The 18909-nt window shown below is 38.7% G+C and overlaps 1 protein-coding gene and 1 non-coding gene across 3 annotated transcripts in view; both read right to left on the reverse strand.

The window, feature by feature from the left end:
• The window catches only part of LOC126199053 (F-box/WD repeat-containing protein 2-like), a 128080-nt gene that overhangs the window by 80943 nt on the left and 28228 nt on the right, over nucleotides 1-18909 (reverse strand). The window contains exon 1 of one of the 2 annotated variants that reach the window (XM_049935763.1): nucleotides 10988-11112. The exons of the other annotated variant lie outside the window; for it this stretch is intronic. Within the exon in view, the coding sequence (XP_049791720.1) occupies nucleotides 10988-11055 (68 nt within the window). The 5' untranslated portion in view covers nucleotides 11056-11112. Of the gene's footprint in view, nucleotides 1-10987; nucleotides 11113-18909 lie in introns of those variants that run through there. 2 annotated transcript variants of the gene reach the window in all.
• Trnat-ugu (transfer RNA threonine (anticodon UGU)) lies at nucleotides 7941-8015 on the reverse strand. Its single transcript has one exon. It is a non-coding gene; the product is annotated as a tRNA-Thr (tRNA).

Here is an 18909-nt window from a genome sequence, read left to right on the forward strand (position 1 = left end):
CCATGATATTGTCATTCAAGAGGTAACATATGAGGGATGATGATGTTTGGTTTGTGGGGCGCTCAACTGTGCAGTTATCATTGCCCGTACACATTCCTAACCTTTGCTCAGTCCAATCTCGCCTCTTTCATGAATGATGATAAAGGCAACACAAACACCCAGTCATCTCGAGGCAGGTGAAAATCCCTGACCCTGCTGGGAACTGAATCCAGGATCCCATGCTCGGGAAGTGAGAACACAACTGCAAGACCACAAGCTGTGGACACATATGAGGGAGCAGGACATCCATGATGTACTGTTGTGCCATCAGAGTTCCCTCAAGCACTACTGAGCATAGCCTTTAGTCACACCTGATGGTTCCTCACAACATGACACCAGGAATAACATTGCCATGCCTCTCCAAAACATTGGAAGAACAGGACCTTTCGCCCGCTCGTCACCATACTCACCAATGACAGCCGTCCAGGATAATGCAGAGCCGAGATTTATCACTGGATACAATGAAATGCCATTCATCGCAATATGTGCTTCCTGGTCACAACACCACTCCAAATGCAGCTGTTTGTGTTGTGGTGTTAACAGCAACATACACATTGGATTGTGATTCTCTAATCCAGTTGCTGCTAGTCTCTCATCAGTGGTGCTGGATGACTCAGATTGTTGCAGGGAGTCCATTACTTGCACTCAGATGGTAGGTGCAGATGTGAAGCTTATGATGTACTTACAGAACAAAACAGTGATCACTGCACGACACAGTGATCCTCCATTGTTGTGATTACACATCACAGACTGTTCCCATGCAGTCCAAAACCAAGCCACTGTCACATTCAAATGCCTCACAAATCTGGATACTGCACAACTCAAAAAGCCAGCGAAATGGGGCCCCACAATTAGGCCTCTTTCAAACTCTATCAGTTGCTGTCCCACAGGAATGCACAGCACCTCCATGTCCGACTCAGTGATCTCTCAACATATGATGCTGTTCATGCCTGTTAGATGGCCTACCAGGCCTGGAAATAACACAAAACATGAACAACATTAATGCAATCTGATGGCCATTCTGCCTCTCACAGTGAAGCAGTTCTAATCACTTACATGCCCACTGATTTGTGTGTGTGTGTGTGTGTGTGTGTGTGTGTGTGTGAAGAGGCTCCTCTCTCTCTTCTTTTCTCAGGCAATGTAGTTTCTAACACATACACACAAGCAAGCTATTTCTCATCAGGTACCAATAAATTCTTTCAGTTCCCCATCACAGTCAAATATTAAGTATAGAAAGACATGCCTATGATCAAGTTTTATGCATTAATGTGTCAACAGATGAACTGTCAACTTTGGCCAAGAAACCAGTCTACAGTCACTTAAACGGAAAATTGTCAAAACAAATAACATCTTGTAGAAGGAATGAAGCTGGGATCATTCAACAAATAATTGTAATACAGAAGTAACTTTTTACATTAAAAAGACTCAAAAGGAATATGTTTTGTGCTTGGATGCCTCTCAACATTTTTATTCACTTTAGAAACATGTAAAGTTTAATATCTAGTCTATGTTATTTCTCTTTTCTAATACCTTCCTGTAATTCTTTCACAATATTAAAACAATTCACTGTGTTTCTTTCTTAAAATACTTTTCCTCCAATTTTCTCGTACAGTTGCCAGGAAAATATTTCAGCCCATCATACAAAGTTAATTTTGTCGTTACTGTTTATCTCCAGACATCATCAGTGAGTGGAACAAGGACAGGCAGGATCAGCTAGTGGTACCAGAAGTACCCCTTGCAACACACAGTTAGCTTCCAGAGTATGTTGTACATGTAGTTGTAGATGCTTTTCTTACCTTGCATAAGGATTTTTCCCCAAGAAAAATGATACCAATACAAGATGTAGAAACTTGCACAATCCACTTAAGGAAACTGGGGAAAATCTAAACTTGAATAGCTAAACAGTGTAATGACTTGAGCTTCTTTCTTCTTTTTCCTTTAACAACTTATTGTACAAGTATGTGTCTTCCAATCAATTTTCTGTAATATGCAGACATCTGACGTAAGTTACTGATTAATCAATGTTCAGTCATCATATACAAACAGCCAAAGCTTTAAGAAAATATCTCCCATGAAATGAACTTTCTGTAATTTGTTTTCTCCAAATCAAGGACAACATTAAACTATATCTTGTACTACCGATAGAGTTATATAAAAGTAAAACTGATGACATCCTAGTTTTTGGAATTATTAGTTCCTTCTTTGGGGAGGAGAGGCGGTTATGTCTACCAACATCCTCACTATAGGTGATGATTCCTCTGTCTGTATGACAAAATAAAAATAAATAAATTGCAAAATTAAATGAAGTGGGCCTCTAAGAAGTACAAAACGACAAAGACATATTTAAAAAGTCACATTTGTGATGCTGTCTGCAACATATCATCTCACAGAGCATCAAAAACATGATCACAAATAAAATTATTAGAAATGCATAGAGAGATTGTCATATATCATCTTTTGGGCACATTGGAACAATATCTCTCAATCCTTTATTGAAAGCATCTAAGCATTTCTGTCAGTTGTAGGAACCGGACAAACATTAATTCCCCTATAATTTCAAAGTGTTCCCAACCCAGGCTTTTTGAGAGTTCAGTCTCTTCTTTGTCGAAAAACAGTAATTGGCCATAATTCTTTCAACGGCATAAGGAGGGCTGTTTTGTATTGATTTGTGATGAGCCACAACATGCTGTAGTGAATTTGTAGTGAGCAGGTACACTACCATGAACCACAGGTAATAAACAATTCAGCTCTCACATGAAGAGGGGGCAACATGTATGTTTTATTTGCAATAGAAATGAAATGTTTCCTCTTGATGAGAGAATTGTAATCAATAGCTTGCAGCAGTGAAAATACAAAATGATTTGTCAGTAACAAATATTATGTTCCCAAACACTGTTGTGAGGAAAAATGATAAATACACTTATTGATTTCGCTTATATTCAGTGAACTCTCAGAATACTTTTATCTAGTGTGACAACGAAAGAGTAAATGAGCTGTGTGTTCCCAAGATTCAATGAAAGTAATAATATTCAGAAAACCACCTACAACTGACCACTGACCATTAGTTAGAAATCGAGTCAAAGAGCCTGACCATTCTCCTAGCACAGTATTATCAAAACCAATTGAAACGCACCACACAGAGCATAAGCTCAGTGAACTTTCTCATGAAGCAAGGCATATGCACATACGAACAACATGTAATGGGAAATGTGATTGATTGATGAAGTAACTGTTCTATTGCCTCACTGTTCAGTCACAATACACCCATAGCTACAGTAATAGATAGAGTGATTTGAACTATGGAAAGTTCAGGGTGGAATAATAACCTGCTATCTCACCTCATGCCTCCTCCTTACCCCAATGACCCATCAGACACAGTTCCAGTCTACAATCTGCATCTGTAGACAGTGGACGTGTGTGTGTGTGTGTGTGTGTGTGTGTGTGTGTGTGTGTGTGTGTGTTTTCTCTGGTTCTGAAGAAGGCCTTTAGGCTGAAAGCTTGAACACTTAGCAGTCTTTTTATTGTGGGTGTCTGTGACACAATGCCTCCTCTTATATAGTGAGTAGTTATATTGTCAATAAGGTAGGGAATCATTTGGAAGGAAAATAAAGTACCAGATGACTGGAAGAAGGGGATTATAATACCACTGTTAAAACAAAGGAAGTAGGAGAAAGTGTTCTAATTGTAACCTCCCTGTTGTCACACTATCTTAAGATATTGGAAAAGGTTATAGAGAAAAGATAAAGACTGCTGTTGTAAAACCAGTTTGAAGAGGAACAACACGGATTGAGAAGCAGCACTGGAACAACACACCCCGTATTTGTACTAAGACACTTAATGTGAAAGTATTTGGAAAAGGGTAAAGATATCACGATCATGTCCTGCATTTGGAAAAATTGTATGCCAGTGTACCAAAGTGTAAGATACAGGAGTGTTTAGAAAAACTAATGGCTCCAAACTCCGTGATAAGGAAAGTGCAAATGCTATATAAGGGCTGAAAAAGTTGTGTGCAGGTGGGTAACAGCAGATCAGACTGGTTCAGTACAGAGAGAGGTGTGCAACCGAGTAGTGCACTTTCCCCATTATTTTTAATTGCTTTTATGGATGTGATCATAAGCAAAATCAAAGATATAGGAAATAGTGATTTCTGTACTTTAATCATTGCTTATGATGTGGCTACTTAAGGGAAACAGTACTAGAAGTGAAGGGAAATTTAAAAAGTATCAGTTGACAGTAAGCAACAACAAACCTGTAGCAATTATTATGAGAAGTGTATCTGGCCAACGCAATGTGGTGCTTGATGGAGATAAAATTGAATGTGTGGAAGCTTTAAATTCCCTGGTAAGTAAATATCAAAGAATAGAACAGCCAATCTAGAAGTACAGAGAAGAGTAAGCAAAAGATCTAAAGTTTATCATCAAGTGCACAGTTTTGTGTGTGACAAGGGAGTACCTGCGAGAGATAAACAGACCATGTTTAAATCAGCTGTTGTTTAAAATAGCTGTCATTTTCAAGATTTCATGTTTAAAATGTATCTCCTGCCGATTATGACATGTAACTTGGAATGCTATGTAATTAACAAGGCTGATTTGAGCAAGTTACAAGCATGTGTAATGAAGTTTCTGCAATCCACTTTGCAGAAGACTAAAAGAGAGAAAATTAGGAAAGAACACATCAGAGGACAGATGCAAGTGGATTTGTCAGTGACTAAGAGACTAAGCTTTGCACGGCGCAAGGGGTTTGGACATGTGAAGAGGATGAAGGATAACCGCCTGCCAAAACTATACCTGGATAGAAATGTGCAAGGAAAAAGACTAATAAGATGTCCCAGACAAAAAAGGCTGGATCAGATTAAGGAAGACCTGAAGACTATAGGAGAAAACTGGGAAACATGACAAGAATTATATCAAGATAGAGCAAAATGGAGGCAAATTGTTCATGAACACCCTACCCGGCTTGCTGGAAGAATATGGAGATGATGATGATAGGTTTTCAGGGTTAACAGCTATGGAGCCTTGTCTGAAAATATGTACAATGTGCTCCAAAAACACACACAGCTTCCCACTACTGAACTAGTCTCAGCTGCATCAAAGATTGCAACCCACACTGTTTCATAGAGTATACGAGTACTTGATATATATATTTTTGCACAAGGCAAACATACCCATTGCCATTTCTAACTTTAGAGATTTTTACTACCATTTTTCTACTTACAATAGGTCTTCATGATGGTAGCATGTGAACACTTGATGACTGTCACTCTTTCATGATATTTACCTAGCACAAAGACCATCAAAATGAGTTGAAGTTGCTTAATAATCCAGCATCTTTATTCAAATTGCGCCCAAGGAGATGCCCAGCCAATTTTTCCAGTTGAATATTTTATATACTTTTCAGAGAGCATCATTTATCCTCTGCATGGCAAATGTGCACTAATTCCCACAACAGAAGAATTGATAGCAGGCCTAATGTGCTGTTCATTCTGAGGACAACTTCATAAAGCAGAGGCTACTACAACCTGGAAACAAAATGAAGCATAAATGCCTAGACATCTCCTGTCTAAATAATAAACTGATGTTGTTAAGACAAGAAGAAGAAGAAGAAGAAGAAACTTACTGAACATAAATAACCCCATTTGCCTTGCTGCGATTTCATTACAGAACTTCATTTCAGTACCATGTGACATCAACAAACTAATGATACAAATAAAGTGACCTTCCTGCAATGAGCACCTCTAAAAGTTAGAGAGTGGAGAAGTAAGTAAAGAGCTGAGCTAGTATTAGTATTAAGATAATTATGCTGTAGATGTCATAATAGTTATAACAAGAGAAAACATTCAATTAGTCAAACCTAAACCATGTGGTGGCCAAGTCAATGGCATTTTATGCATCTCCAAAGAGGTGACTAGGAGAGATGTATTTACTACTCTACACATACCCTTATCAGCTAGAACATTATGACCATCGACCTACTATTGATATAAATTTGACCAGGTGATAGCAGCGACACCTGGGGAGGAATGACTGCTAGTCAGACATATGCATAATGTATGTAGTCTCAGTGAGTGTGCTGTCCATGTGTAGAATGGGGAAGGCGCACGATGTATCTGAGTTTGACCAAGAGTAGATTATGATGGCCTTGAGGCTCAGCATGAGCATTTTGGAAACTGCATGACCTGATGGGTTGTCAAAGAGTGATGCAGTGAGTGTCTTCCAATACGTGGCAAAACCAAGGTGAAATCATATCCAAATGTTGTGGGGTTGGGCCACCCCTCATTACAGATGTCTCACATCATTGGCTGGACAGAATGGTAAAACAGGACAGATGACAAACTGTTGAGGAACTAACATCAGACTTTAATTCTGGGCAGAGTACAAGTGTATCTGAACATAAAGTACACCAAACACTCCTAGCAATGGACCTCTGCAGCCAACGACACACACATGTGGCATTGTTGACACTACAACATTGGCTACTATAACTGAAACAGACATGTGACCATCGGCACTTGATGGTGGTGCAGTAGCAGAGCATTGCATGGTTTGATGAATCCCAATATCTTCTTCATCATGCCAATGGGAAGGTGCGAATCTGTCATCTTCCAGGGGAGCAGCTCTTGACACCCGTACTGCAGGACAGAGACAAGCTGGTGGCGGTTACATTATGCTGTGGGGAACATTCATGTGGGCATCCATGTGTCCAGTGGAGCTCGTGCGAGGCACTATAGCCAAGAAGTACTCTACACTGGTTGCAGACCACCCCTTCATGACTATCACGTTACCTGATGGCTGTGACATTTTTCAACAAGATAATGCACCATATCACAAGACCAGGAGTGCAACGGATTAGTTTGAGGAACACTGTGGTGAGTTCCAATCGATGTACTGGCCCCCCCAACTCACCAGCTCTGAATCCAATGGAACACATCTGTGATGCAGTTGAGTGTAGCGTCAGAGCTCATCACCGCCCTCCCCTGAATTTATGTGAATTAGGTGACTTGTGTTTGCAGATCTGGTGCCAACTCATTCCAGCAACCTACCATGGCCTCATTGCTTCCACGCCACGATGTGCCACCGCTGTTATCCATGATGAAGGTGGACCTGCCGGCTATTTGGTAGGTGGTCATAATGGTCTGGCTGATCAGTGTATACTCCACAAGACACTGCACAAGGCCTGGAAGAGGATACTTTGAACAGTATTAGTGACTTTCTGTCTTGTTCAGGTCACATACATGACATTTAATTTTTTATTATTGCACTCTTCTTAAAATGGAGGACTATTGAATTAGCTGCAGTGGTGAGCCAGTACAGGAACAGCACCATGTGGCAGCACAAGGTAGGTGCTTCTGTGACCACAACAGTAATAACTTCCCCTTTACAGTACCTTACACTAATCAAAAAACAAAATCACTAATAATTTTCCAGATTCTGTGTAAAATTCCATGCCCTCAAACTTTACTTCTCCAGGTGACTGCCTAGTCCATCTATACGGAGCTTCTAACATTATGACTGGCCATGAGAAAAACGTGGTCATGATGTTACCAAACACTGATGGAACACAGACACAGAAAACAGTGCAACACAGTTAAACAATATGGTAACTACAACAGCCCCTAAAGTTTCTTTTACTGACATTTGCAGTCAGTTAATGAGCTGAAGTGTATTCCATGAAAGAGTGAAGTATGCTGTGGTAATATCAATTTATAAAAGTGGAGAAAAGCAATTGACCTCTCATTATTACACTTTAATATCATGCAAGTTTGGGTTCCAAAAGAGATTCTCTACTGAAAAAAATAAATAATCTCACAAATATGCTTCTCATTAAATGAAATGATAATTAAATGGACACCCTAGCTGCAAACAGGCGTTCATGTACTTCATTGGGGACATGTTGAAAATGTGTGCCCCGACCGGGACTCGAACCCGGGATCTCCTGCTTACATGGCAGACGCTCTATCCATCTGAGCCACCGCAGGCACAGAGAATAGTACGTCTGCAGGGACTTATCCCTTGCACGCTCCCCGTGAGATCCACATTCCCAACATGTCCACACCACTACATTCGTAGTGCGCCCAATAGATGTTTGCCCATCATACTGCAAAGCTGCATGGTCATCCATGGTAACTGTTCTTTCAGGAACAGATACTACCGTCATATATACTTCTCATTAAACTAAACAAGAAAAACTACCCTGCTGGCATTTTCTGTGGTGTTGCAAAGGCCTCTGATTGCGTAGATAATGAAATTCTACTACAGAAACTAAAATGGTGTGGTGTTAAAAACATCCCCCCTTGGCATGGATGGAGTTTTATCTTAACCCTAGATGTGTATACCAGGGTCACTCTGATAGTGGAGGTTTCTGTTTGTTACTGTGCATATGCACCTGCACATACACAACCCACTGCCAGCATTAGGCCTAAATCAGACTTAGCAGAGGACGGACTTTTGAAGTTATGAGACATTATTGTTTAATTAATTTACAGACATTTTTTGAAGGTTCACTATAATACTGGTGTACACAATGTGTAAGTTTTCTGTAGCTGAATGTTAAGTACATTTATGTGAAAATGGCACATAGGAACGACATTTTACTAACCGAAGATGCTTTAGGCGGAACACTGTTAGAAGAAGTCAATCATGAAAGTGACGTAAGTGACTTTTGTGATGCTAGCTACATTTCAAACATGAAATCTTGAAAATGACAGCTGTTTTACACAACAGCTGTTTTAAACATGGTCTGTTTATCTCTCGCAGGTACTCCCTTGTCACACACAAAACTATGCACTTGATGATAAACTTTAGATATTTTGCTTACTCTCCTCTGTACTTCTAGATTGGCTGTTCTATTCTTTGATATTTACTTACCAGGGAATTTAAAGCTTCCACACATTCAATTTTATCTCCATCTAGCACCACGTTGCATTGGCCAGATACACTTCTCATAATAATTGCTACAGGTTTGTTGTTGCTTACTGTCAACTGATACTTTTTAAATGCTCCTGCAGCAGTTACAAACAATGACGGAACTGATTAGTTTGTCACAGGCCAAAGAAGAAAATAGCCATCCACGGTAAAAATGGTCACTGTTGGAACACAGCCATCCCTAATAGGGGAGGTCTGCCAATTGCCAATAACACTATAGTCCATATTCCAAGAGTGTGGATATAATGAATAAATTTATGAATAATTGAGAACTCCTCAAAATATTTCTGTAATAAGTGCATTTCATTAAACAAATAGCATCTTCATCTAATTAAACTGCAATAAATGTCTTTAGATCTGGATCACTTTCAAGTTTCATCATTGAAAAGCTTCCATGACAGATTTTACTTAATCTCAAATTCTGGATGCATTAATAATAATATTGATTGAAAAAAATATGTCGGTGAAATAAAACACACTTAGTATATGAGAGTCCAATTTCACTACAAAATTTTCTATACTCAGGCAATTTCTCCAGCAAATAATTGATGGTCACAGTGACCCTGGTGTACAGCTGGTGTGACAATTTCAGGGATGTACAATACTGTTCTACCAACAGAAAACAAAAGGTCACATTAACAAATTATAACACAGAAATAGGACTACATCTGGAGTGGGGAAACATTAAACATGGTGTTCTGCAAAGTTTGGTTCCTGATCCACTCCTGTTCTTGGCCTACTTACATGAGGTACCTGGAGCATTAGAGGGCTCTTCAAATGTTGTGATATTTTCCAATGATACAAGAATATTGCCAAGGGGTAAAAACACACAGGCAGCAGAATAATGGAACAAGTGAACAACTTATTGACAGCATTTTGACCTTTCATCTTGCAAAGAGTCACATTATGCAGATCCAAACAAACCTAAATGACTTACAGGTAAAAAAAAGTAGCGAACAAGAGACACACACTGGATGAGGCTCCATGCGTGAATCTTCCAGACGTGCAGAATGATAGTAAACTTCGATGCACCAGCATGTGGACAAGTTAACTGGAAAGCTCAGTTCACCTAGTTTGTACTCAAAAATCCCTCTTACTGTGTTGACCCTCCTACAGGATTGCTAGCATATTTCCACTCAATACGTCCTGTGGTATAAATTTCTTCAACTAAGGTCAAAAATTATTTAGTCTACAGAAGTGCACAGTAAGAATATTGTCTAAAGCTGATAATGAAATATCTCACAAAAGCTCCCTAGAGAATTTTAGGATTGTTACACTTATGTACAAATACACACTCTCTGTAATGGTATTAGAGGTTAATAACAAGATTAAATGTACAGGGTGTCCCTCCGGAGAGATGTCAGGCATATTTTCCCTTGCGTTTTGGCAGATATTTACAATTTCATTTTTGGAATGTATAGCTGGAGTCAGCTCTAAGCAAAACTGCTCCTCATGTCTTCCATACGAAGCCCAATGTCAACAGAAAGCGTCAGTTTGCTCACCATTACAAATAAAATTATTTTTAAAGTGGAATTTTACAAGTCCATTCAATTAAGTGATCCCAAATTACTCTAACGTGATATTCATTTTATTGATACGTACTCCAGCAAAGGCAGCAACAGGCTGGATAGCACTAACTGCTACCGCCACGGAGCAGCACTGCTCATTCACGGCTGGTGTACTGGTTATTCTTCGTGTTCTACTGTCCCTGTTAATACATATCGACAAAGTAAAATACTGTGTCAGAATAATTTTTGATTGCTCTACTAAAAGGACGTCTAAAATTCCCTTTAAAAATAATTTAGTTTGTAACAGGAAACAGACCAACACTTTCTGTCAATACAAGTTTTGCATGAAAGATGTAATGAGCAGTGTTCGTTTGGGCTGACTCCAGCCACAAATATGTGCTGAAACATCACAGAAAATGCACCTGATGACTCTTATCAGGGACATCCAGTAGAATGAATTGTGCAAATCACAACCATAATACTAAAAATAAAAATAATTTGCATATAGACAGTGCATACCTCTCTAGTATTTGGATTGGAGGTTTATAATCTGCTGCAGAAGTCAATAACAGGTTACCAGCAGGCATCAGGCAGTGTAGTGTTACAAGTATATACGGTAATACTGATGTCTTGCCTGCCCCAGCGACGTCAACTGAATGTTTATAAAATTTTCTTTAAATGTATTCGTGTTAGGTTTATTTCCAAATGTTCACACAATTTTATTTGTTTTCTGTTCCATGTGGAGATCATGCTAGTACAGCATCATACTTCTCTGTGGACACAGCATTTTGCAGTCCAGGTTGCCACGACGGTTTAGTAAATGGCCAGTGACTGTGAGAAGATGGGGTCCACTCTGCTGCAAACCTCATTGTGTTTCATTACAATAACACAGGTCTGTGACATTAAAATTGTTTAAATGTATCAAGTGATTTTTATAGTGTTTTCAATGCTGGTTTCGGGAAAATAGTGAAAAAATTCCATCACGTACAGTTATTTCACAAACTGCTTGTCTAGTTTTAGCTTTTTTTGATATTTCAGCACTCTAGTGAGTTTCAATTTTGGTTTTAAGGATCTCCATAAACTGTTATTTAGCTGTTTTATACTAGATATACATAAAATAAAGAGTAATTAAGAGAAACAAGCAGTATTTTCATGTCAGTGTCTGTCTGTCATGCTGCCCCTTCCCCCGTCATCACCAAGCAGTGAGCTTCTGCTATTGTCCTTCAGTTCACAGTACCTCTTCACTCTGTGCTGTTCACATGTTGTTGTTACTAGTACTTTAAAGTAGTAACTGTTTTCTTGTGTTGTGAAGTTGCTTAATGGACAATGGCTACCACAGGCTGTATAATCTCGTCAGATTGCTTCTGCTACATTTGTGGTAACTATACTGTTAAAAATCAACAAAGAAACATTTCTGATTTTGTTGAAAAAGTATATTTCACTTATTTTTGTGTAAAGTTAGGTGATCAAGATAAGTCTTAGGCCCCACACAAAGTTTGGTCAGTGTGTGTTGAAGAACTGAGGCAATGGTTTCAACATAAAAAGCAGTCCTTACGTTATGGAATATTAATGGTTTGGAGGGAGCCCAAAAATCATACTTTCAATTTGAAAAACGAAAAGGATATTTCTTACTCTAACATTCAATCAACCATTCACCCTGTTCCTCATGAACCTGAAGTATCAATACGCTCTCCTCCAGATTCTCTGGATGATATAGATGATCATGAGACACTGGCTCAGCAAGGTGATAGTGAAGAAGACAGAGATTGCTATGATCCTGGCACAACCAATCCCATTCCATTATCACAATCTAAACTGAATGATTTAGTTAGAGACCTAGGCCTTTCTAAAGAATTGGCAGAGGTTTTAGGATCTAGATAGAAAGATAAACATATGTTGGCTCTGGGTATGTCCTTTTCTTGGTACTGATCAAGGAAAAAGGAGTTTGTATCTTTCTTCTCTCAAGAAGGTGACCTGGTGTTTTGCAGTGATGTTCCTGGACTTATGGCATGTTTCAAAATAGAATATGCTCCTTATGAGTGGAGACTTTTTATTGACTCTTCAAAAAGAAGCCTTAAAGCAGTACTTCTACACAATGGCAATAAGTATGCCTCTATACCAGTTGGACACTCGGTACACTTAAAAGAATGTTAAAAAAACCTTGAACTGGTTTTAAGCAAACTCTGCTATTCAGACCACAAATGGACACTATGCAGTGATTTAAAAGTGATTTCAATGCTGCTTGGTCAACGAAGTGGCTATACAAAGTACCCTTGCTTTCTCTGTGAATGGGATAGTAGAGACAGAAAGCAACACTACATAAAAAAAGCTTGTCCCTTGAGAAGAACCTTACAGGCAGGAGTTAAAAATGTTGAGAGGAAAAGCCTTGTGGATCCCAAAAAGATGTTACTTTCATCACTTCACATAAGTCGGGGCTGATGAAACAATTTGTTAAGGCATTGCCAAAAGAAAGGGAGTGTTTCAGATATCTTTGTGGACAGTTTTCTGGTTTATCTGAGGCAAAGCTAAAGGAAAGAATCTTTGTTGGACCTGACATTAGAAAACTAATGACAGATCACAACTTTGTGGACAAAATGAAAACAAGAGAAACGGCAGCAACAAACATATTTTAAATTAGTTGTTACCGGTTTCCTAGGAAACAAAAGAGATCCAAACTACTAGAGAATCATCGCAGACATGCTCGACAACTTTAAGAAGCTGGGCTGTAACATGAGCATTAAAGTTCATTTTCTCCACTCACATCTTGACTACTTCCCTGCAAACCTTGGTGATGTAAATGAAGAGCAGGGCAAAAGATTCCACCAAGACATCAAAGAAATGGAAAGAAGATATCAAGGAAGATGGAATGTCAACATGATAGTGAACTACTGCTAGATGATAAAAAGAGATGATCGTCAACGAGTACACAGCCGGAAAAGCAATAAAAGATGCTTTGACAGAAAGTGAAAGCATTATTATAAGGACTTATGAGCTGAAAGAGAAATGGAAGTGTATTGGAAATGTAGTTTAGAACATGCTTTATAAGTAAAATAATATTTTATAATGTTGGAAAAAATGTGATAAATTGCTTAAATTTTGTTATTATACCCAAAAATACTCCCTTTTTTGTGAGAAAACCTGACATAATAGAAAAAAAATGGATTGCATTTTTGAAATCAGCACTGAAAAGTAAATAAAAGTCGGTTATCAAATTTCAAACAACTTTCAAAAAATATTTTTTGCAGACCTGTGTAATTAAAAAACAACTGAATCAATGCTTTTCAAATGAGACTGTAATTTATGCAAGGAATATTTAGTATCCTTTACAATTTGGCAGAAGGTGGATGTGGTCTGTATCACATTGCTAATACTTCAGTTGTATACAGTAAAAGAGGAATTCTTCCACGTATCAAACAGAAAATAAACTTCAATCAGACAAGATTTATTGGTGAGAGATATATGGGAGTTCTGAATACTTTATTTTGAGAACACTTAATATTCCACAACCCTGTATCTAAAATTAAGGGAACAACATTTAAATAAAAATAATAAATATTTTGATTGAAAATATAGTCTCAGATACCACCAAGTGAAGAGTACATCATCACTGAAAGGTAGACATTTCTGACTTAATGATCTGACAGTCAGTTCTTCAAGCACAATTAAATAACCCTATTCTCTGCTGAGAATTGCTCACAGAACCTGCATATTTACGAGGAGAACATGCCAAAGCAGTATGATATCTTGTACTTTTTAGGAAAAAAAAATACAATAAAATCACTATAAAATACTTCCAGGCTTCATCGAGTTTCCTAGGAGTCTGATGCCAATGAACTAATACCTGCTGCAGAAAGAACAAAACACCAAGTTCAAGAGAAACACTATAGCAGGAAATTGAGAATAACAAGGTATTCAAAAATGTAGTAAAAAGTTACCTCACAAGCCACTCCTTCTGCAATTTATCAGACTACTTGGGTTCAGGCATGTAAATTCTACTTAACTCTAAATCGGGTATGTTACAGTTACATACAAAATGAAGTATACAGATCAGACAAAAACAACATGTTAATAAAATGACAGCCAACCGGTGACAAGCACAAAGAAGTTTATCTGGCAAACAGACATGTTTGGGTATGTCTAGCAGTGTGGTTTTTTTCAATCATTTGTTCAATGATGTAAACTTTGTAGCAACGTCAACCACAGGCGTTTCAATCACTTCCAGCAATATTTCAGAGAAAAAAGATTGTTTGAAATTTAATGTTTATGTTTTACATTTTTACTATTGTCTTAGTTCACACTTTCTGATCTACTGTAGTTGTTAGAATAAAGGTTACTTCATGTTCTCTGTACATTAGCAAAAATTAAAACAAGTAGCCTTTTGATTTCACAATTGACAACATTGCACCTTACAGCAAAACACATGGACTACCTTACTGCAGTGCTGTCTCTGCAGTATAGCTCATCATCTTAACAAACTAAAGACATTACGGCACTTTTAGAACAGTTGATATAATAGAAAGGCTCTACTCTGTAAATATGGCAGAAAATCTGCATCTGACCTAACCAGCAATGAATACGAATTTAAGAGTTGTCTAGCTTTCACTGCTCAGCTGAAGCCATCATCTTGAGCAAATTTAATTAGTAACTGCACTCCTTGGCATAACAGGTATCAGCTGTGGCAAGTTATTTTAAATGCACACACTTCCACCTACTTGTCACTGATTAGTTGTCATTTTATGGTTGTATGTCCTCAATGGTGCACCTCCAAACTACAGTTATTTGGAAATGCTTAGGAAAAAGACAGATTACAAGTAGAAGCAACTGTCAAACTGTACTATAGTACACTGCTCTGAACGCTACTTGCCCATCTACCGTCCAAGCATGAAACTTCCCAGTGCTGAAGATAGTAAAAATTCTAATCATTGTGCAACTTACTTTTCACACATACAGAGTGAAACTAAAAGATGAAAGCTGTATTAAGTGCCAATATCAGAAAAAAGGACAAAAAGAAAATTAAATGAACACTTCTCGATTCATTGTCTTGTACTTCATTGGATTACCACCCACCACTCTGTCGACATTGTACTTCTAAAACTCGGCACTTAAGTCCATAAATGGGGCAGTAGCAGGCACGGCACTTTTTGCTTACAGCATGTACAAAGGCAACACAACAGTTTCACACAGCTGATGGGAGTATAGATGTAGACAGCCAAAGAGATGTTCACTGCAACAGTTATGACACTTGGAGCACAATCTGAGATCTTGGTTAGATGGAAAAGTGCCAGCTTTGTTGGAAGTTGGTAAAGTCATCATATGTAAATATTACATTATCAAGATTGTGGCAACAGACTGATATGTAATCTAGCCTGAGACCTGCATTTGCCACTGGCAACATGTGTTCCATATTCAACACTCATCATCATGACAATATGCAAACCAAACTTTGTGGTTGGTTCATGCAGTTCTATTTTCTGAAGAAAGATGTCACTGCCGATATCCGAAAAGACTCTTTTACATGAGTGACTCTTGCCTTATTTGACTAACAGTGGCAAGTGAGTCTACTGCAGCAGACTTGGTGAAGCCAATGAATGTGATACAAGAAGAAACTATTTATTGGATTACAGGTCATGATGTCAAAATGATCTGCAGTGTGTTAAAAGGTTGAGGTTAGATCAAATGGTGATAATTTAGCTGGGATTTGGCAAGCCCGACAGTTGTGATGATATGACAAAAAGCTTGGCAACATTTACCAAACAGTTCAAGTAGTTATTCAGAAGATGGTCAGTCACCACAGGTTAAATGCATACATCTTATATTACTCCATATAGTCTTTTCAGCTATACGTCATGTGATAGAAATTTGTTTTGATGATTATGACTGCTGCATTTTTTGAATACGCGGCACATTTTTTCTTTTGCATTGATGTTATGATTCAATGCAATTGTTTCTACTTTTTGCTACGAAATACATTGTACAATGCCCTGCTCTCACATTAGTCGTCTATTTACAACCAGCTACTGACACACTGCTCCATTCCCATCACACCTCATGCAAGCACTGTTAGATTTTCTCCATCACATATGTAAGTAATCACACTCCCATGATCTAAACTCTTGTCAAGTTGAACAGCCTGACAAAATAAAGCAAAACACCCAAAAGGTGAGGGGAAACAAAATAAAACTTCATTGGTTGAGAGGAAATATGATGTTATTATAGTCATTACAAAATCAAGTCAAATTTACAAAAACTTGGCAGTATGTGACTACCAATCAGTACGACATTTTACCCCATCTGGCCTGGATGCATGCATTGAATTGATTGGGAAGAATGTCCTCTCCTCAGGCAAAGTGGCCCATAAATCTTGCTACTCGTCCTTGATATTCTGATTACTAGCACCAGGGTTGGAGTTGACATCCAAGCGGGACCCACACACTCTATTGGGGACAGATTTGGGAATATTGGTAACAGGGGAACCTCAACATCACACACACTGTTTATAGAGAAATTCGCCATATGTGGATGAGCATTGTCCTGCTGATTAATGGCACCACAACTTACGAGGTAGCACATCAGATTGCAGGATGTCCATGATGTATTGTTGTAATGTCAGAGCTTCTTCAGTCACTACCAGCCATGACCTGAAGTCATACTCCACGGCTCCCACACAATAGTTGTTGTTGTTGTTGTTGTTGTTGTGTTCTTCAGTCCCGAGACTGGTTTGATGCAGCTCTCCATGCTACTCTATCCTGTGCAAGCTTCTTCATCTCCCAGTACCTACTGCAACCTACATCCTTCTGAATCTGCTTAGTATTCATCTCTTGGTCTCCCTCTATGATTTTTACCCTCCACACTGCCCTCCAATACTAAATTGGTGATCCCTTGATGCCTCAGAACACGTCCTACCAACCGATCCCTTCTTCTAGTTAAGTTGTGCCACAAATTTCTCTTCTCCCCAATTCTATTCAATACCTCCTCATTAGTTATGTGCTCTACCCATCTAATCTTCAGCATTCTTCTGTAGCACCACATTACGAAAGCTTCTATTCTCTTCTTGTCCAAACTATTTATCGTCCACGTTTCACTTCCATACGTGGCTACACTCCATACAAATACTTTCAGAAACAGCTTCCTGACACTTAAATCTATACTAGATGTTAACAAATTTCTCTTCTTCAGAAACGCTTTCCTTGCCATTGCCAGTCTACATTTTATATCTACTCTACCTCGACCACATGAGTTATTTTGCTCCCCAAATAGCAAAACTCCTTTACTACTTTAAGTGTCTCATTTCCTAATCTAATTCCCTCAGCATCACCCGACTCCATTTGACTACATTCCATTATCCTCATTTTGCTTTTGATGATGTTCGTCTTATAGCCTCGTTTCAAGACACCGTCTATTCCATTCAACTGTTCTTCCAAAGCCTTTGCTGTCTCTGACAAAATTTCAATGTCATCGGCGAACCTCAAAGTTTTTATTTCTTCTCCATAGATTATAATACCTACTCCGAATTTTTATTTTGTTTCCTTTACTGCTTGCTCAATATACAGACTGAATAATATCAGGTATAGGCTACAACCCTGTCACACTCCCTTCCCAATCACTGCTTCCCTTTCATGCCCCCTGACTCATGTAACTGCCATCTGATTTCTGTACAAATTGTAAATAGCCTTTCTCTCCCTGTATTTTACCCCTGCCACCTTCAGAATTTGAAAGAGAATATTCCAGTCAACACTGTCAAAAGCTTTGTCTAAGTCGACAAATGCTAGAAACATAGGTTTGCCTTTCCTTAATCTATCTTCTAACAAGGGAACCTCCCCATCGCACCCCCCTCAGATTTAGTTATAATTTGGCACAGTGGATAGGCCTTGAAAAACTGAACACAGATCAATCGAGAAAACAGGAAGAAGTTGTGTGGAACTATGAAAAAATAAGCAAAATATACTAACTGAGTAGTCCATGCGCAACATAGGCAACATCAAGGATGACATCACCACAGGCGCGCCGTGGTCCTGTGGTTAGCGTCAACAGCTGCGGAGCGTGAGGTCCTTGGTTCAAGTCTTCCCTCGAGCGAAAAGTTTACTTACTTTATTTTTGCAAAGTTATGATCTGTCCGTTCGTTCATTGACGTCTCTGTTCACTGTCTGTCAAGTTCAGTGTCTGTGTGTTGCGACCGCACCGCAAAACCGTGCGATTAGTAGACGAAAGGACGTGCCTCTCCAATGGCAACCGAAAACATTTGATCGCAAGGTCATAGGTCAACCGATTCCTCCACAGAAAAACACGTCTGATATATTCTACACGACACTGGTGACGGCATGTGCGTCACATGACAGGAATATGTTGTCGACCCACCTAACTTGCACACTTGGCGAATGGGTAAAAAGATTCTTCTACCTTGCCCGATTTAGGTTTTCTTGTAGATGTGATAATCACTTCCA

The sequence above is a fragment of the Schistocerca nitens genome, chromosome 8 (genome assembly GCF_023898315.1).
Source record: "Schistocerca nitens isolate TAMUIC-IGC-003100 chromosome 8, iqSchNite1.1, whole genome shotgun sequence".
Classification (NCBI taxonomy): Eukaryota; Metazoa; Arthropoda; class Insecta; order Orthoptera; family Acrididae; genus Schistocerca; species Schistocerca nitens.